Source organism: Temnothorax longispinosus, chromosome 3, assembly GCF_030848805.1.
Source record: "Temnothorax longispinosus isolate EJ_2023e chromosome 3, Tlon_JGU_v1, whole genome shotgun sequence".
NCBI lineage: Eukaryota > Metazoa > Arthropoda > Insecta > Hymenoptera > Formicidae > Temnothorax > Temnothorax longispinosus.
Genome location: NC_092360.1, coordinates 5,765,981 through 5,787,926, shown reverse-complemented (window position 1 = coordinate 5,787,926; position 21,946 = coordinate 5,765,981). Strand labels below are relative to the sequence as shown.

Sequence of the window (21,946 nt, the reverse complement as noted above, 5' to 3'; positions counted from 1 at the left end):
ATAAAGAGTTTCTATATCCGAATATGTGTATCTTATTCCATGACCTGTGTACTTAAATATTCACGACCAATATACCTCTTAAGTATACAGAGATTCAAGTGAGATAAGTGTATTCGACTTGTATATCTGGACATCTATACAGAGCTCAATATCCGAAATGGTCTGGCAGTTGTTTATACACTTCAGTACCTATATAAGAATAATAACGAGGATGGAGACCAACGTTATATTATTTTTTAAAAATTGGTGTATGCTGAATTTTGTGTTAGTCATTATATTTGCAATGTAATTTTTTATGAAACCTACTAAAGTTGTTCGTATTTATTTATCACTTTAATTTGAAAATCTATTTTATAGAACAACGTACATTGAGTACTTCACAATACGCATTCGCATTTTGTATAAATGTTGTTATTAGCCAACCTATCTGCTCGGCATTTTTAAATAAAAATCATCCTTATTTCCCATAAGCATTAATCTTTTCGCTTCTAATGTTGCTGTAGCCGGCATCCATGTGACATTCGCAGATACTAGCGCCGGCTATGGCCGGCATAGCCATATTTGCCATTTGGTACTAACTTTGCTTGTAGCGTATTAAATACGAAGTTTAAAATAATAATAAAATATAATTTTAAAATATAATTTTGTACTTATGTAAATCCCGTTTTACTTTTATGCTTGAAAAATTATATATCATTAATGCCAACGAGTTAAAACAGTGGAGTCATAGCACTTATTCGCTCCAAGGCGAACGCTGGCGGCCTATGCTGCCGTACCTCATAATCGCTATTCGGCCAACGCCACCATAGCAAAAGGGTTAAATACTTTGAAATAAAGTGTCGCACAGATGTATGTTAAAATTAAAACTCTTGGACCCGTGTGTAGTTTGATTTTGGATATGGTCGCAATTATCAGCCTTTTGTTTTTGCCACGAATTCTTGTTAGTGATTTTTTTTTGCTTTAAAATTTTAATTGTACATAAAATTATACGAATAAAAACTCAATATGCATAGGCAGACAAGTGAATATCCAGCATACACATTATATGATTACCGTTTTAAGTTTTTAGCATGTAAATCTTGTTTGAGCATTTGATACGCATACTAAGTATTATATTAGGACTAAATCCATTGGTACGATCGATGTAAACGACGGAGTATCAGAATGATACGATACTCGAGAACACTCTGTATCAGACTGAGTTGATACGCGTATTAAATACATAAAAATAGATACATACAAGTTGAAACCATTGTATACGTAATCGAAATTGAAAAACGTCTTGAAAAAATCACTAATATGATTTAACACGGTCGATGTAAACAGAAACGTATCTAACGCTTAGTCCGCACCAGCTTGATACTCGTATCAAGAGTTTCTACGGTGTAAACTAAGCCATAGAACTATATACAATACTGGAATGTGAACTCCTATGCTAGCGCCCGGGTCACGAGACGATAAAGACGGAATGCTTTGCGACCGTTCTCCCTCTGTTTAGCAGACTTTTGATTGGTCAATGGTATTCAATTGTTGTCGTAGAGTACAGCAGGGGTGCGTTCGAATTAAGCCTAGGCACAGCCTAGGTAACTCTAACACAGAGCTTCGTTCAGAAATTTAACCTGGTTAACTCTAAGCTATAGTTGCGTACACTATAGCATTAGAGTTACCTAAGTGCGCCTAAACGTAATTCCTGAACGCACCCTAGTATAAGTACATACAGTAATGACATTGAGCGTCGGCACCTTTGATGTAGTGGGTCTCAGGTCACGGACTCGCCGCGATCTTCTGGGTTGTACAAACGCTTAAGAGAGAAAGAGAGAGAAGTATCTTTCTCTTTGTCATACATACAGGCCGCCATATTTCTGGTAGGATAAAATTTATTACCATCAAAAAAGTTCAGTCTCTCTACTGTGTATACTTATACTATGCGACTCTAAGGGGCTGCGCACAATAAAAGGAATAGAGAACAGTTTAATATTAATATATGAAATTTATTAACATATGTAATTCATTAACACAGAATAGACGAACAAATAAATAGCGTTAAGAAACAGTAATTAAATTTTAGTCTATATTTTGCATGCCATGTGAACAATGCATATGTTAATATTAAACTGTCCCTTATTCCCTATTCCCTGTCCCCTGTTCCCTATTCCTTTCATTGTGTGCAGCCCCTAATGCTATAAGTTGAATTACTAAACGCAGCCCAACAAAAAAAGACGGTTGGCCGCAATTCTCCCTCTCGCTCATCCCCTTTTCTTCTCGAGTAGAGTGAGTCAAGTCAGATTCTAGTTTAGTATATAGTTCTCTGCGTGTAAAGTATACCAGTGCTACCATTTCAAAAAAATTTCAACATTTGGTAGCCATGTTTATTCTTAAATATGAGCTACTATAATATAAAAAATAAAAAAAATTTTTAATTAAAAGTCAGTTTACCATATAAAATTAATTTTTAATTATATTATTGTATAAATGGCTCACGAAAGATTGAGCGATTATTCAAATTATTGTATTTTATAGTGAGTATTAACATCATTGTGTCCGATTTTTAGAATAACATTTTTTTAAACTGTAACGATACTTTGAGAACGTTATTCGGTTAATTTCATATTTGACACAAATGTTTACCATAATTGTCTACAAATCAGTTCACAGATGCTTTTCGCAAATTTTATAACCATTAGTTATTTATTTATTTTACAAGTTCAAATTTTTTAGTACTATTGTGTATTGAGAGTAACTGTAAAAAATTTCATGCAAATCGGTTTACTAGTTTCCGAGATATTTCTGGTACCAATTTTTGCTTCCTCATAGAGGAAGCTTTGTTTTCGTAAATTCGTATATGAACTTTTGATTGCGTATAAAGTTGGCTCTAATCAACCAAATTTAAAAAAATATATATATGAAATAGGAGTAGAAGAAACCAAAGAAAATATTGTTTTTTGAGTTTTTGATGCTAATATGTTCTGAGTATTCTAAAATGTCAAAATATTGCATTGAACAAAAATGTCTGTATGTTAACTCCAGAACTAATCAACCAAATCTTAACGAATTATATATGAAATAGGGGTAGAAAATACTGAAGAATACAGTAGAATTAAAAATTGCCAATATTTTAAATATTACATTTTTTAAATATTATATATTGACATATTGAAAAAAGTCCGCCTCTAACAAAAAACAAAAAAAACGGCCCAATATCTCAAAATTTGCGGAAATTAGAAAACCCACAGGTATTTATACTGTGGGAAAATTAAAACTTCCTTAAAATACAAAAAATATATAAATTTTTATCAAAATGAGAGTAAATAAAAGAATTGTACTACCTTACTTGAATGCCAAAATACAACGCGATACAGAATGAGAAAAAATAATTTAAAAGTGTGCAAATTAGAAACTTGCACATTACTTCCGTGGAAGAATTAACTAACCGATTGAACAAAATAGAAATAAGAAATATCCACAATTAGTAGGGATCATGAGAGCAAGCGTAGCGTAGCAGACAGCGCACTGGGGTGCTAAACCAAAGATCTCAGGTTTGAATCCAGTCCTGGTATAGAACCAAAATAAATAAAATTGTATCGCTTGTCTCTCCTCCTCGACGGAGTGGCAGCCCGTCAGGATTATCCCTTGCCTAAAAACCCCCTCTACCTTGCCGTTCGGATCCAGCGTTAAACTGTAGGTCCCATGTGCTTATGTATAACCTACGTGCGCACCATAGGCACATGACTTTGGGGGAAGCCTAAGTCCAATTCAGACTGTTGCGCCATTGGATTGGATAGTAGGGATTATTTTAGTAAAAACATCAATTATTTAATTAATTTGTGTAATAGTATAACAGATATTAGTATAACAGATATTAGTCGCAATAAAGCTTATCACAATCAAAAAAAGTGTGCAAGTAGAAACTTGCACATTGCTTCCTCATAGTTTTTAAGTGTGCAAGTATTAAAACACTATTTCGAAAAAATTGCGAAAAATTTAAAATTTTATGTGACAGTGACACTTAATAGCGTTTTTCATTGGCAGAACTAGTGCGCACTTACTCGCACTTAGTGCAAAGAAAAACGCTATAATAATAGCTGCATGCTGTGGATAAATTGTTAAATGAAATTATTTTTTATCTTACGCAGCATCGTCGATGCCTGGGCTATAGAATAGGTACTTCTTCTTTTGACGAGCAGCCTTTTCGTTATCCCTTATTTTTTACTCTTTGCGCTTCGTTCGTACGTCTTTCGACGAACTCTGCGCGTAACGTTTCCGGACCTATGTTTATAGAAACTTTTTTCTCCACATTCAATTCTTCAATTTCTTATAAGACCCTGTAGTTTTATTGACCTGATCTGCGACACCCCGTATATCAAAATAATTTATAAATTTATTGTTACTATTCGAAAGAAAAACATAATGTTATATAGAATAAATGTTAAAAGCAAAGCGAATAATTACTCGTTAAAAACGCTTCTTTATTTTCTTGGTTGTTTGCGATGTCTACGTACGGTTTTTCTTGAATACAGATAATTTCCGACTCTAATGCTATGACACAATGGAATCGAAATCCGTAAGAGAGAGACCATTGATTTTCAAGAACTCGAAACATTTCTGTAAATTCGAATACGGTATGATTAAAAATAAAACATGCGTTATATTAGACGTTTTAATTACGCTAAAATTTAAAATGTTATAGTCGTGTATATTGCTAATGAAGGAAAATAATATTTTTGATGTGTGCTTAAAAAGTAGGCAAATTAAATTGTTCAAAATATTGCAGTTATAAATTATCTTTGAAAAAAGTAAATATTTGAATATTAGATGGAATATCCTTTTATTGTATGATATAACCAAAACCTTATAATTAATCATATCAAAACCTTATAATTACTCATCAACCGCGACTGTTCATTACTATTATTTGTTTAAATGAGTGAACAGGCAAACACGGTATTCTTGACTTTGACGTTCTGCGGAAGGATCCACACTATAATCCGCTAAAGTTGAAGTGCTTGGTCTTCATAGAAATGTGATGTGATTAAAAGTAAAAAAGTACGATAATAAAAATGTTCATACTTGTACGTTATATATTTGTGTGGAAAAATCAATATTTAACTAGTTGGGTATTTATTACATTGTATAATAAAACGAATACGAATGAAGTGCGCTTGTTCCTTCTGTCATTTGTTCAAATGATTGAACAGGTAAACCAGGTTGTTTTCCTCTTTGATGTTGTGCAGAAGGAGCCGTAACATAACACGTTGAACTTGAAGTGCATGATCTGCATAGAAATATGGAATAATTAAAAATTAAAAAAAAAAAATAATTATTTAAAATGTCACAATTGTAAGTTACATTTATGTAGAAAAGTCAATATTTAACTAGTTGGATATAATTACATTGTTGTACAATAAAACTAATCCGAATGAAATGCGCTTGTTTTTTCTGTCATTTATTCAAATGATTGAACGGGCAAACCAGATAGTTCTCCACTTTGATGTTCTGCAGAAGGATCCATAATATAATCCGCTGAACTTGAAGTGCTCGGTCTGTGCAGAAACGTGATGTGATTAAAAATAAAAAGGAGAGAGTAATTATTTTTAAAATGTCACAGTTGTAAAATATACTTATGTAGAAAAATTAATATTTAACTATTTATTACATTATACTATAATGAATAATTACTTATCAAATACTCCTGTATTGTCTGCCGTTTTTTTAAATGATTGAACGGGTAAACCAGATGGTACTTGTTCTTGACTTTGACGCAGAGGAATATATTTTTCTGTAGAAGGATCTATAATATAAGCCGTTGAACTTAAGGTGCTTGGTCTGCATTAAAATACGGTGCAATTAGAAATGGAATTATTTAAATTAATGTTATAAATCACTCTTTTGCAAAAGAGTAAATAGTTAAATATGAAGATATTATTATATTGTATGATACGAACAAAATATTAATTTATATAATTACCCATCACGTGTCCTTATTTCTTTTCTCGATTGTTCACATGATTGAAGAGCCAAATTAATTGTTTCCTGACTTTGAAGTTCTGCATTGGGATCCATTACGCGACTCGTTGAACTTGAAGTGTTTGGTCTGCATTGAAAAACGGTACCATTAGAAACGGAATTATTTAAAATATAGATTAACGTTGTAAATTACTCTCTTGTAAAAGAGTAAAAATTTAAATATCAAAATGTCATTATATTGTGTAATATAAAAAAAAACGAATAATTACTTATTAAGTGCGCCTGTTTTTTCTATCGTGTCTTTAAATGATTGAACAGGCAAACTAGATGTATCTTGACTTTGACGTTCTGCAGAAGGATCTATACTATTACACTTTTGGAAATTTTTTTTATCGAATAAGATATATGCCGTTTTCTGTCTAAGCTTCGATCTTAGGCAGCTCAATATTAATTTTTCCGTATATATGTATTATTAATAACACATATATATTCCAACTTTTTACTGCGCGCCGATCATAGCCGGACTTGAAACACAGTTATCGTTGGAACATTAAAAAATTAATATTGAGCTGCCTAAGATCCTAAGCTTATACCAAAAACGGCATGTATTTTATTCGATTGTGTTTCATGGCGGTCTTGTTTTCTCTTATTAAAAATTTTTTTATGTTTGTTAAAAAAGGTTTTGTTAAAAATTTGTGTAAAATAATTAACACATACATTTGTAGATTTAACATATTCTTGCTATGTTAATTGAACTTAACAAATTAAAAATGTAAAATTATTTAAATAATTTAAAGAATATGTTAAAGTAACACAATTTATTTAACGTGTATGAACGTATTTATTAAATGTGTTAAAATTTACAGAAAAACAGTGTTGATTTTATCTTACAATCTCATAAGATTGTAGATAAAAGCAAGATAAAATCAACACTCTTTTTCTGTAAATTTTAATTTAATTAACTTTAACGTAAAAGTAATGTTAATTGTACACATAATTAACCTCAAATTGCGATCAAAATTACATTTCCTTTCTGTTAAAATATTTTAACATAGTATCGGTGTTACCATTTAACACATCCATATTATGTTAAATTAACACAAAAATTTGAGTGGACCGTTTGGGACATTGTGATTTATGTTATATTTAACAGAAATTTTCCAACAGTGTATTCGCTAAACTTGAAGTGCTTGGTCTGCATAGAAAAGTGGTGTAATTAAAAATAGAAAAGAAAAGAATAATTATTAAAATACTACAACTGTACGTATTACTTAATGGTATTATGTATTGACGGTAAACCGCCATATGGTGTGAAGTTTTGTAAGTGAGAAAGGAAAGGAGAAAGATAGAGAGAGAGAGAGATAGAGAGAGAATGTTTTACACCTCGAATTTCTGTAATGCTAATGTCAAACAATTAATGTTTAGACTGAATTTGTGATTAGTGATGAAGATAAGTGAAACACCGATATGATATCGATCAAATTAGGGAGAAACGCTATTTTAACGTAATTGTTCTACTCTAGCTTTAATTAGAGACTACGGTTTCAAGTCCGTTTGTAACGGCATGGCGCGTAGTTTGTTAAAATAAGAAAATACACATAAATTTACATGAATAATGTTATATTAAGTTACCATTCTGTACTGACTGTAAAATGGCGTATCTCTCTAATTAAACTTGTAATTTTTAAACGTTACATTGACGTTTCTTCTTAATTTGATTGTATATATTATATCAGTTCTATTTCACTTAACTATTTATATACGTATTTATATACGTTGCCTGGAAGGGACATTTTTCCTAATATACATATAATTATAATACAGGCTGTCTTAAAATGTGAATATGCGTTTAGACATAAGACGGGTACGGTAATTCAAACGGTCGATAATGATAAAATGTTCTCTCGAAAAATTGTGCAATAAGTCAGAATAAATTAAGTTGGTGCTACATATACAATAATAATCTCAAGGATAACAAACAAAACATTAATATTACTATGCTGACATTTGTAGAAATACAACATATATTCAAATATTATAAAGAACCATTGACTGTTGACTAATAGATATTTTTATTAATTCTTAATCATCTATGTAATATGTGGATGGCAGATTTGTGTTCTCTTATATAGATTTTATTAAATAGAGCTATTTAATTTGAATACTTATAAGAACTATGTATAAATAATACATTTTATATCTGCTTCGAATTGCAAACAGGGACAAACGTAATCACGTTTTGCTTATTTGAATCGATGTCTTCGAGAGATTTGCTTGTTCCTATATAAACTCTTATTTTTTCATAAGGTAAACACATTCTTTGCTTACATTATAGTATGGATGAAATATATCATATCTTGTAATTAAATAGAGAAATCAAAGTTTATGAAGATCGAGACTTTGTTACTGTTATCATTGTTCCTATATAGGGTTGTAACAGCAGAGGGGTCAAAGTAGATTTGTAATATAATAAAATAAAATAAAAACAAACATAATCATGTAGCAAAACTTTGTATTTTAATCTTGATAATTTCTTCAAGATAGAGATATTTTTCTCAAATAATTATAATACTTCTGGGGATTTTTTTAGTAATCGCGTTTGTTACGTTTATCCCGCGTTATTTTTTGTCCCTGATCTTTCCTACTAATGTCAAACAAATAAATATCTAATCTAAATTTCTAAACTGTCTATATCTATAATGCATAAAAGAACGTGAAAATAAGCGATTCATGTTTATTTAAATTATATGTGAAATAATTGAAAAATAATAGTTATTACGATTTGAGAGGCACACTTATGATTCAAATTGCAAATAAATATCATATGAATGGCCAGACAAAAACTTTTATTCGCTCAATTGAAGCTCTTTTTGAATGTGTACTTACTCATCTCGACTCTGGGTTATTGTGGAATGCCTTCTTAAATGTTTTCGTAAATTAGAACTTGATAAGAAGGATACTGTTACGCCACAATTATTACATTTTGCCTTATATCCTGGTAACTCTGAGTAATATTGCCTTAACTTGTCAGGGAGTGTGCGAGTGTCATTATCGAGAAATATTCCATGCACATTTAATAAGTGTGCTCTGAACGTTTGTATACGGTATGATGGGTGAGATATCTTAATTTCTTTTTTACAGGTCGTGCACTTTACCAGCGTAGGTTTCAATTCCTCGAAATAATTCCACAACTTGCTCCGTTTTCTTTTCAGTGCCATTATAACCGTCCTGTAATACATATTGTCTGGTATTATATGTGGTACAGTGATTGCATCAACAAGCGTTTGTAGAATTTTTCACAAAGATCATAAAGAGGCATGGTTTACTTATTAGGATGTATGTTTATACGGATATATAGTTAAAATTTGCATAATTATCGGATTGCGCGCGTACAGATCTTTAAACATATTTAAAAAAAGGGGAACATGCACATTTATGATCAAAATTGCGAATAAATATTATACGGATGCCCCGAAACTATTATTCACTCAATTTTCTTTAGCTACTGATTGTTTTATTATTAAATTTATTTTACAATCTTTAGTATTTTAATAATTTTTTAATTGTGTACTTACTCATCTCGACTCTGGGTTATTGTGGAATGTCTTCTTAAATGTACTCGTAAATATGAAATACGTGTTAAGAACGACACTGCTTTGCCACAATTATTACATTTTGCCTTATATCCCGGTAATTCCGAGTAATATTGTTTTAAGTCGTCAGGTATTGTGTGAGTGTCATTATCGGCAAATATTCCATGTCTACTTAAGTGCAGTCTCATTAATTTTATGTAGCGTGTTTTGTGAGATACCTTAATTTCTCTTTTACAGGTCGTGCACTTTACTAGTAAAGGTTTCAATTCCTCGAAATAATTCCAAAACTTGCTGCGTTTTCTTTTCGGTGCCATTATATCCGTCCTGCAATACAGATTGTCTGACACTAAATGTGGTACAGCGATTGCATCAACAAATGTTTGTAGAAATTTCTCACAAAGGTCATAAAGACACATTTAGTTTATTAGAATGTATGTTTATACGGATATATCGTTAAAATTTGCATAACTATCAGATCGCGTACAGATCTTCAAACATATTAAAAAAAGTAAAAAACGCATCAGATGTACATGCACATTTATGATCAAAATTGCAAACAAATATCATATGGATATCCCGATAAAAACTCTTATTCGCTTAATTTTCTTTGGTAATTATGCAGTATAGGGGAAGCACCTCCGATGACCTTGACCTTGACATATGTTGTCAAGGTCACCCTCCTGAGTGACCTTCAGAAGGTTTTAGCCGTCGCTCGTTTTTCATTAAAAAGTTATAAACAAAAAAAGTTTTGAAAATATAGCAATTATTTTGAGTACTAATAGACATAAATGACTGATATTTATGTAGAAATAGGTCCATGTATGAACGAAGGAAAATTATTTAAAACAGTGAATTGTTGGTATACTGAAAGAAAAGTTATCTAAAGTAGAGAATAGTTGGTATATTGAAAAGTATATATACAAGAGAATATCACTTCAACCATTATTTAGCGGAATTCATGTTCAAACGAGCATTTGATTTTAACGAACGAATAGACGCTTTTTTTGAAACAATGTCTATTATGTATCCCATAACTGAAAAAATCAATGAATAAAATATACATTATAATACTTTATAAAATTATTGATAATTATATAGAATAACTAACACAACAAATTATTAACAAAAAAATTTGGAAAATATAGCAACTATTTTGAGTATTGGAAGGCATAAAAAACTAATAATGTGTGTGCCCTGCTTTAAAGAAAATCACAACTTCTATAAAGCAGGACATACACACATGTGTGTGTGCCCTGCTTTAAAGAAAATCACAACTTCTATAAAGCAGGACATACACACATGTGTGTGTGCCCTGCTTTAAAAAAAATCACAACTTCTATAAAGCAGGACATGTGTGTATGTCCTGCTTTATAGAAGTTGTGATTTTTTTTAAAGCAGGGCACACACACATGTGTGTATGTCCTGCTTTATAGAAGTTGTGATTTTTTTTAAAGCAGGGTACACACACGTATATATTAGTTATTTATGCCTTCCAATACTCAAAATAACTGCTATATTTTCGAAACTTTTTTTGTTAATAACTTTTTAACGAATAGCGAGCGACGGCTAAAACCTTCTGAAGGTCACTCAGGAGGGTGACCTTGACAACATATGTCAAGGTCAAGGTCATCGGAGGTGCTTCCCCTATACTGCATAATTACCTTTTCTTTATTTATTGATTGTTTTGTCATTACATTTATTTTATAATTTTTAGTATTTTAATAAATTTTTAATTGTGTACTTACTCATCTCGACTCTGGGTTATTGTGGAATGTCTTCTTAAATGTCTGCGTAAATTTTTATAATCTGTTAAGAACGACACTGCTTTGCCACAATTATTACATTTTGCCTTATATCCCGGTAATTCCGAGTAATATTGTTTTAAGTCGTCAGGTATTGTGTGAGTGTCATTATCGGCAAATATTCCATGTCTACTTAAGTGCAGTCTCATTAATTTTATGTAGCGTGTTTCGTGAGATACCTTAATTTCTCTTTTACAGGTCGTGCACTTTACTAGTAAAGGTTTCAATTTTTCGAAATAATTCCAAAACTGGCTGCGTTTTCTTTTCGGTGCCATTATAACCGTCCTGCAATACAGATTGTCTGACACTAAATGTGGTACAGCGATTGCATCAACAAATGTTTGTAGAAATTTCTCACGAAGGTCATAAAAACACATTTAGTTTATTAGAATGTATGTTTATACGGATATATCGTTAAAATTTGCATAACTATCAGATCGCGTACAGATCTTCAAACATATTAAAAAAAAGTAAAAAACGCATCAGATGTACATGCACATTCATGATCAAAATTGCAAACAAATATCATATGGACATCCCGATAAAAACTCTTATTCGCTTAATTTTCTTTATTTATTGATTGTTTTGTCATTACATTTATTTTATAATCTTTAGTATTTTAATAAATTTTTAATTGTGTACTTACTCATCTCGACTCTGGGTTATTGTGGAATGTCTTCTTAAATGTCTGCGTAAATTTTTATAATTTGTTAAGAACGACACTGCTTTGCCACAATTATTACATTTTGCCTTATATCCCGGTAATTCCGAGTAATATTGTTTTAAGTCGTCAGGTATTGTGTGAGTGTCAGTATCGGCAAATATTCCATGTCTACTTAAGTGCAGTCTCATTAATTTTATGTAGCATGTTTCGTGAGATACCTTAATTTCTCTTTTACAGGTCGTGCACTTTACTAGTAAAGGTTTCAATTTTTCGAAATAATTCCAAAACTGGCTGCGTTTTCTTTTCGGTGCCATTATAACCGTCCTGCAATACAGATTGTCTGACACTAAATGTGGTACAGCGATTGCATCAACAAATGTTTGTAGAAATTTCTCACGAAGGTCATAAAAACACATTTAGTTTATTAGAATGTATGTTTATACGGATATATCGTTAAAATTTGCATAACTATCAGATCGCGTACAGATCTTCAAACATATTAAAAAAAAGTAAAAAACGCATCAGATGTACATGCACATTCATGATCAAAATTGCAAACAAATATCATATGGACATCCCGATAAAAACTCTTATTCGCTTAATTTTCTTTATTTATTGATTGTTTTGTCATTACATTTATTTTATAATCTTTAGTATTTTAATAAATTTTTAATTGTGTACTTACTCATCTCGACTCTGGGTTATTGTGGAATGTCTTCTTAAATGTCTGCGTAAATTTTTATAATTTGTTAAGGACGACACTGCTTTGCCACAATTATTACATTTTGCCTTATATCCCGGTAATTCCGAGTAATATTGTTTTAAGTCGTCAGGTATTGTGTGAGTGTCAGTATCGGCAAATATTCCATGTCTACTTAAGTGCAGTCTCATTAATTTTATGTAGCGTGTTTCGTGAGGTACCTTAATTTCTCTTTTACAGGTCGTGCACTTTACTAGTAAAGGTTTCAATTTTTCGAAATAATTCCAAAACTGGCTGCGTTTTCTTTTCGGTCCCATTATAACCGTCCTGCAATACAGATTGTCTGACACTAAATGTGGTACAGCGATTGCATCAACAAATGTTTGTAGAAATTTCTCACGAAGGTCATAAAAACACATTTAGTTTATTAGAATGTATGTTTATACGGATATATCGTTAAAATTTGCATAACTATCAGATCGCGTACAGATCTTCAAACATATTAAAAAAAAGTAAAAAACGCATCAGATGTACATGCACATTCATGATCAAAATTGCAAACAAATATCATATGGACATCCCGATAAAAACTCTTATTCGCTTAATTTTCTTTATTTATTGATTGTTTTGTCATTACATTTATTTTATAATCTTTAGTATTTTAATAAATTTTTAATTGTGTACTTACTCATCTCGACTCTGGGTTATTGTGGAATGTCTTCTTAAATGTCTGCGTAAATTTTTATAATCTGTTAAGAACGACACTGCTTTGCCACAATTATTACATTTTGCCTTATATCCCGGTAATTCCGAGTAATATTGTTTTAAGTCGTCAGGTATTGTGTGAGTGTCATTATCGGCAAATATTCCATGTCTACTTAAATGCATTCTCATTAAGTTTGTGTATTTTGTTGGGTGAGATACCTTAATTTCTCTTTTACAGGTCGTGCACTTTACTAGCAAAGGTTTCAATTCCTCGAAATAATTCCACAACTTGCTGCGTTTTTTTGTCGGTGTCGTCCTGTAATACATATTGTCTGGTATTAAATGTGGTACAGTGATTGCTTCAACAAGCGTTTATAGAATTTCTCACAAGGGTCATAAAGAGGCATGGTTTACTTATTAGGATGTAAGTTTATACGGCTATATAGTTAAAATTTGCATAAATATCAGATAGCATACCGATCTTCAAACATATTTTTTAAAAAAGGTAAAAAACGCACCTGGTGTACAATTATTGCACATTTATAATCAAAATTGCATATAAATATTATATGGATGTCCCGATAAAAACTTTTATTCACTCAAATTTCTTTAGTTACTGATTGTTTTATTATTACATTTATTTTATGATCTTTAGTATTTTAATAATTTTTTGATTGTGTACTTACTCATCTCGATTCTGGGTTATTGTGGAATGCTTTCTTAAATGTACTCGTAAATGTGAGAAGGATACTGTTTCGCCGCAATTATTACATTTTGCCTTACATCCCGGTAATTTCGAGTAACATTGCTTTAAGTTGTCAGGTATTGTGCGAGTGTCATTATCGTGAAATATTCCATGTTTACTTAAGTGCCTTTTCATTACGGTTGTGTAGTTTCTTGGGGTAGATACCTTAATTTCTCCTTTACAAGTCGTGCACTTTACCAGCGTAGGTTTCAATTCCTCGAAATAATTCCACAACTTGCTGCTTTTTTTTGTCGGTTTCGTCCTGCAATACAAATTGTCTGACACTAAATGTGGTACGGCGATTGCATCAACAAGCGTTTGTAGAATTTCTTACAAAGATCATAAAGACACATTTAATTTATTAGAATGTATGTTTATATACGGAGATATAGTTAAAATTTGCATAATTATCAAATCACGTACAGATCGTCAAACATATTTCTAAAAAGTAAAAAACGCACAAGACATGCACATTTATGATCAAAATTGCATATAAATATTATATGGATGCCTCGATAAAAACTTTTATTCACTCAAATTTCTTTAGCTACTGATTGTTTTGTCATTACATTTATTTTATGATCTTTAGTATTTTAATAATTTTTTGATTGTGTACTTACTCATCTCGACTCTGGATTGTTGTGGAATGTCTTCTTAAATGTTTTCGTAAATGTCCAATATTTGTTAAGAATGACACTGCTTTGCCACAATTATTACATTTTGCCTTATATCTCGGTAACTCCGAGTAATATTGTTTTAAGTCGTCAGGTAGTGAGAGAGTGTCATTATCGAGAAATATTCCATGTCTACTTAAATGCATTCTCATTACTTTTGTGTAATGATTTGGGTGAGATACCTTCATTTCTTTTTTACAGGTCGTACACTTAATTTGCAAAGGTTTCAATTCCTCGAAATAATTCCACAACTTGCTGTGTCTTCTTCTCGGTGTCGTCCTGCAATACAGATTGTCTGATATTAAATGTGGTACAGTGATTGCTTCAACAAGCGTTTATAGAATTTCTCACAAATGTTATAAAGAGTCATGGTTTACTTATTAGAATATGTATGTTTATACGGATATATAGTTAAAATTTGCACAATTATCAGATTGCGTATAGATCTTTAAACATATTTTTTTTAAAAAAAGGTAAAAAAACGCACCAAGTGCAATGTACATGCACATTTGTGATCAAAATTGCGAATAAATATTATATGGATGCCCTGAAACTATTATTCACTCAATTTTCTTTAGCTACTGATTGTTTTATTATTACATTTATTTTATAATCTTTAGTATTTTAATAATTTTTTGATTGTATACTCACTCATCTCGACTCTGGGTTATTGTGGAATGTCTTCTTAAATGTCTTCCTAAATTACTAAAATCTTTTAAGAAGGATACTATTTTGCCGCAATTATTACATTTTGCCTTACATCCCGGCAATTTCGAGTAACATTGCTTTAAGTTGTCAGGTATTGTGCGAGTGTCATTATCGAGAAATATTCCATGTCTACTTAAATGCATTCTCATTACTTTTGTGTAATGATTTGGGTGAGATACCTTCATTTCTTTTTTACAGGTCGTACACTTAATTTGCAAAGGTTTCAATTCCTCGAAATAATTCCACAACTTGCTGTGTCTTCTTCTCGGTGTCGTCCTGCAATACAGATTGTCTGATATTAAATGTGGTACAGCGATTGCATCAACAAGCGTTTGTAGAATTTCTCACAAAGGTCATAATCATTTAGTTTATTAGAATGTATGTTTATACTGATAATAGTTAAAATTTGCATAATTATTAGATCGCGTACAGATCTTCAAACATATTTAAAAAAAAGTAAAAAACACACAAGACATGCACATTTATGATCAAAATTGCATATAAATATTATATGGATGCCCCGATAAAAACTCTTATTCGCTCAATTTTTTTTATCTATTGATTGTTTTGTCATTACATTTATTTTATAATTTTTAGTATTTTAATAATTTTTTGAATGTGTACTTACTCATCTCGACCCTGGATTTTTGTGGAATGTATTCTTGAATGTTTTCGTAAGTGTTCCATACTTGATAAGAAAGACAATGTTCTGTTACAATCTTTACATTTTGCCTTATATTCCGGTAACTCTGAGTAATATTGCTTTAACTCGTCAGGTAGTGTGCGAGTGTCATTATTCAGAAATATTCCATGTTTACTTAAGTGTATTCTCATTCTTGTTATGTAGTAATTTGGATGAGATATCTTAATTTCTATTTTACAGGTCCTGCACTTTACTAGCAAAGGTTTCAATTTTTTGAAATAATTCCAAAACTTGCTGCGTTTTCTTTTCAGTGCCATTATAACCGTCCTGTAATACAGATTGTCTGATATTAAATGTGGTACAGCAATTTTATCAACAAGCGTTTGTAGAATTTCTCACAAAGGTGAAAAAGACACATTTAATTTATTAGAATGTATGTTTATACGGATATACATATAGTTAAAGTTGCATAATTATCAGATCGCGTACAGATCTTCAAACATATTAAAAAAAAGAAGTAAAAAAAGGACCAGATGTTATACATGCACATTTATGATCAAAAATGCAAATTAATATTATATGGATGATAAAAACATTTTTATTTGCACAATTTTCTTTAGCTATTGATTGTTTTATCAGTATATTTATTTTATAGTCTTTACTATTTTAATAATGTTTTAAATGTGTACTTACTTATTCCGACTTCTTGTGGAATGTCTTCTTAGATGTTGTCGTAAATTTCCAGTACCTAGTAAGAAAAATACTGGTTTATCACAATTATTACATTTTGTCTTATATATCTCGGTAAATCCGAGTAATATTGCTTCAAGTCGTCAGATAGTGCGAGAGTGTCATTATCGAGAGGTATTCCATGTACATTTAGTAAGAGTGTTCTGAATATTGTTGTACGGCTTTTTGGATGAGGTATCTCAATTTCTTTTTTACAAGTCGTGCACTTTACCAGCGAATGTTTCAATTCCTCGAAATAATTCCAAAACTTGCTGCGTTTTTTTCTTGGTATCAACTGTTCTGTAATACAGATTGTTTGATACTGAATGTGATACAGTGATCGCCACAACAATAAGCGTTTATAAAATTTGTCACAATGGACAAAAAGAGGCATGGTTTATTTATTAGGATGTATGTTTATATATATGAATATGTAGTTTAAATTTGTCTAATTACCGGAACGTACATATGTATAAAACTTATATTTTTCAAAAAGAAGATTAAAAAACGCGCCAAGTGTACGTGCTCCATACAAAATTTTTATTAAAGAAAGAAAATTTTGATTTAATTTTTTTACCTTTTTTTGAAATTAGTATGTGTTCTCTAGAGAGAAAGTATATACAGGTAGGTATACATCAGAAGGTACACACAATTTATGTATCTATATAAAGAGTTTCTATATCCGAATATGTGTATCCTATTCCATGGCCTGTGTATATATTTAAAATATTCATGACCAATATATCTCTTAATACAAAGGTTATTCAGAGATTCAAGTGAGATAAGTGTATTCGACTTGTATATCCGGACATCTGTATACAGAGTTTAATATCCAAAATGGTCTGGCAGTTGTTTATACACTTCCAGTATATAAGAATAGCGAAGATGGAGACCAACGTCATATTATTTTTTAACCGATTTCAAAAAAAGGTGTTTCTATATTCGGCGTGTATGTATATGTATGTCAATATTCTCTAATACTACTGGACGTTTTTAAATGCGGTTTTCACTGTCCTATAGAGCAATTCTCCAGGAAGGTTTTAGTACGTAAAATATCGCGCTAGAACATCAGGGTACGGAGCAGTAAGGAAATGTGCGATAATAATTATTCATATTAATTTAATGAACCACTAAAAAAGTATAAAATAAAAAATTTTTTAAAAATAAAACCGACTTCAAAGAAAACTCTAAAAAAGTATTTAAAAAATAAGAAAAAATTGAAAATAGCTTTAAAAAGTATAAAATAATATTTTTAAAAATCCCTTTCAATTTCTTGAAATCGGTGCAAAATGAATAATACTTTTAAAAATTCTTTTCAATTTTTGAGTCGGAAGAATAATTACTAAATTTATTTGGCGCCGACTTCAAAAATTGAAAGGGATTCTTAAAAGTATTTTTTTATTTTGCACCAATTTCAAAAAATTGAAAAGGATTCTTAAAAGTATTATTTTATACTTTTTAAAGCTTTTTTTAATTCTTCTTTATTTTTTAGATACTTTTTAGAGCTTTTTTTGAAAAGTCGGTTCTATTATTAAAAAAATTTTTTTAGAAATTGGTGTATGCTGAATTTTCTGTTAGTCATTATATTTGTAATGTAAGTTTTTATGAAACCTACCAAAGTTGTTCATATTTATTTATCACTTTAATTTAAAAATTTATTCTATGGAACAATGTACATTGAGTACTTCACAATACGCATTCGCATTTTGTATAAATGTTGTTTTCAGCCCACCTACATATCTGCTCGGCATTTTTTACTAAAAGTCATCATTATTTCCCACAAGCATTAAACCCCTTGCACAATAGGCGATAGCGACAACGACAAGGTTGCCGACAAAGGTATAGCTTTGTCGGCAACCTTGTCGTTGTCGCTATCGCTATCGTTATCGCCTATTGTGCAAGGGGTTTTATTAACCTTTTCGCTCCTAATGTTGTCTGTAGCCGGCATCTATGTGCATTCGTAGATACTAGCGTCGGCTATAGCCAGCATAGTCGTATTGGTACTAACTTTGCTTGTAGCGTATTAAATACGAAGTTTAAAATAATAATAAAATATAATTTTAAAATATAATTTTGTACTTTTATGTAAATCTCGTTTTACTTTTATGATGAAAAATTATATATCCTTATGCAACGAGTTAAAAAACAGTGGAGTCATAGCACTTCTTCGCTCCAAGGCGAACGCTGGCGGCCTATGCTGCCTTACCTCATAATCGCAATTCGGCCAACGCCACTATAGCAAAAAGGTTAAATATACTTTGAAATAAAGTGTCGCACAGATGTGTGTCAAAATTAAAACTCTTGGACCCGTGTGTAGTTTGATTTTTTATATGGTCGCAATTATCAGCTTTTTGATTTTGCTACGAATTCTTGTTAGTGATTTTTTTGCTTTAAAATTTTAATTGTACATAAAATTGAATATACGAATAAAAACTCAATATGCATAGGCAGACAAGTGAATATCCAGTATACACATATGATTACCGTTTTAAGTTTCAGCGTGTAAATCTTGTTTACACCGAGCATTTGATACGCATACCAAGTATTATATTAGGACTAAATCCGTTGGTACGATCGATGTAAATGACGGAGTATCAGAATGGTACGATACTCGAGAACAGCCTGTATCAGACTAAGTTGATACGCGTATTAAATAAATTCCTAATGTGCTGTCTGATTGGCTTGATACATATATACAAGTTGTAACCATTGTATACGTAATCGAAATTGAAAAACGTCTTGAAGGAATCACTAATATGATTTAACACGGTCGATGTAAACAGAAACGTATCTAACGCTTAGTCCGCACCAGCTTGATACCCGTATCAAGAGTTTCTACGGTGTAAACTAAGTCATAGAATTATATACAACACTGGAGTGTGAACTCCCATGCTAGCGTCCGGGTCACGAGAAGATAAAGACGGATTGCTTTGCGACCGTCCTCCCTCTGTTTAGCAGACATTTGATTGGTCAGTGGTATTTAATTGTTGTCGTAAAGTACAGCAGGGGTGCGTTTAAATTACGCCTAGGCACACCTAGGTAACTCTAACACAGAAATGCGTTTAGAAATTTAACCTGGATAACTCTAAGCTATAGTTATACGTACACTAAAGCATTAGAGTTACCTAAGTGCGCCTAAACGTAATTCCTCAACGCACCTTAGTATAAGTACATAGAGTAGTGACACTGAGCGTCGGCACCTTTGATGTAGTGGGTCTCAGGTCACGGACTCGCCGCCATTTTCTGGGCTGTACGAACGCTTAGAAGAGAAAGAGAGAGAAGTATTTTTCTCTTTGTTATACGTACAGGCCGCCATATTCTTGGTAGAATAAAATGTATTACCACCAAAAAAGTTCAGTCTCTCTACTGTATATACTTATACTGCGACTCTGAGGAGCTGCGCACAATAAAAGGAATAGGGAAAACAGCTCAATATTAATATAAATTTATTAACATATGTAATTCATTAACACAGAGTAGACAAACAGAGAAATAGCGTTAAGGAACAGTAATAAAATTTTATTCTATATTCTGCATGCCCCCCATGTGAGCAATGCATATGTTAATATTAAACTGTTCCTTATTCGATTATTCCCTATTCCCTGTCCCTGTTCCCTATTCTTTTCATTGTGCAGCCTTTAATGCTATAGGTTGAATTACTGAACGCAGCTCAACAAAAGGAGACGGTTGGCCGCAATTCTCCTTCTCGCTCATCCCCTTTTCTTCTCGAGTAGAGTGAGTCGAGTCAGATTCTAGTTTAGTATATAGTTCTCTGCGTGTAAAATATACCAGTGCTACCATTTCAAAAAATTTCAACATTTGGTAGCCATGTTTATTCTTAAATATAAGCTACTATAATATAAAAAATAAAAAAATTTTTTAATTAAAAGTTCAGTTTACCATATATAATTAATTTTTAATTATATTATTGTATAAATATGGCTCACAAAAAATTGAGCGATTATTCAAAATGTCAGTTATTGCTTATTTTAATTAATATTCATAGAAACAATGCGATGCAACTAATGTTTCATACTATTGAGGGATTGTAGGACTCTGACAGAAGTAAAAATTAGGAAAAATTTGGGTCGCAAATTGTAAAAAGTTATAAATTAATAGAAGTATGAAATTATTGTTATATATGTTTGTTTATCAAGTACATTTAATATGCACAATATCTTGGTATAAAAAATTGTATGTTTTATAGTGAGTATTAACATCATTGTGTCCGATTTTTAGAATAACATTTTTTTAAACTGTATGTAACGATAACTTGAGAACGTTATTCGGTTAATTTCATATTTGACACAAATGTTTACCATAATTGTCTACAAATCAGTTCACACTTTTTCGCTTTTCGCAAATTTATTGCATCTTATATAATAAAGACAAATCGCAAGGAAAGAGGAGAAAGAAGAAAAAGAATATTCATAGATCATCATATAGATATATAAGAAAGAGAAAGAGAAAGGGAGAAAGAGAGAAAGAGAGAGAGAAAGATAGGGAAAGAGAGAGAGAGAGAGAGAGAGAGAGAAAAAAGGTATGTATTTTAAATATCAAATTTATATGTTGATGTCTTTTCATCTCTCCATATCTCTTTGTTTAATTTCCTTTTTAGTTTAATATCGTATTGACTTTTTGTCTTTTTTACAGATATTTAATTTTACACAAAAAAACGTTAAAATCTGTTTTATCCTAAAATTTTGCAATTTTTTATTGCAAGAAATAATTATTTAATATCTCTCTGAATTGCGAAATTTTATTATTGTTACATTTTTTTAATTTTATAGGAAATAAATTAATCATATACATTTTGAAAATATTCTAAAAGAATTTTATTAAAATCTGTTTTATCCTGTTCCCGTTATAAAGATTTTAAAGATTTTTTCCTGTTCCCTGTTTATTTTCTGTTTTTATTTTTCCATTCCTTTGGATTTAAAGGTAAATAATAATTTTGGTAAATAATAATTGACTTTATTGAATATCTATATAATAATAGAATAATAGATAATGTTACAA

General features: G+C 30.9%; 1 protein-coding gene and 1 long non-coding RNA gene across 4 annotated transcripts in view; one reads left to right on the top strand and one right to left on the bottom strand.

Annotated features, from left to right (window-relative positions):
• The window catches only part of LOC139810811 (uncharacterized), a 168,522-nt gene that overhangs the window by 57,168 nt on the left and 89,408 nt on the right, over window positions 1-21,946 (top strand). The window lies entirely within an intron of this gene.
• Window positions 1-21,946, bottom strand: part of LOC139810805 (uncharacterized) — a 75,277-nt gene that overhangs the window by 39,538 nt on the left and 13,793 nt on the right. Inside the window, exons 8-20 of one of the 3 annotated variants that reach the window (XR_011731477.1) lie at window positions 15,499-15,831; window positions 14,794-15,126; window positions 14,115-14,435; window positions 13,412-13,744; window positions 12,709-13,050; window positions 12,006-12,347; window positions 11,303-11,644; window positions 9,540-9,881; window positions 8,851-9,192; window positions 5,966-6,091; window positions 5,677-5,823; window positions 5,391-5,540; window positions 5,053-5,272 (exon numbers count right to left, since the gene is read on the bottom strand). Coding sequence is in view for 2 of the 3 variants with exons in the window: in XM_071774695.1 (XP_071630796.1) it covers window positions 5,710-5,788; window positions 5,966-6,091; window positions 8,851-9,192; window positions 9,540-9,881; window positions 11,303-11,644; window positions 12,006-12,347; window positions 12,709-13,050; window positions 13,412-13,744; window positions 14,115-14,435; window positions 14,794-15,126; window positions 15,499-15,831 (3,235 nt within the window). In the remaining variant the exon portion in view is untranslated. Of the gene's footprint in view, window positions 1-5,052; window positions 5,273-5,390; window positions 5,541-5,676; window positions 5,824-5,965; window positions 6,092-8,850; window positions 9,193-9,539; window positions 9,882-11,302; window positions 11,645-12,005; window positions 12,348-12,708; window positions 13,051-13,411; window positions 13,745-14,114; window positions 14,436-14,793; window positions 15,127-15,498; window positions 15,832-21,946 lie in introns of those variants that run through there. The other 2 variants (XM_071774695.1, XM_071774694.1) reach the window with 2 other exon arrangements.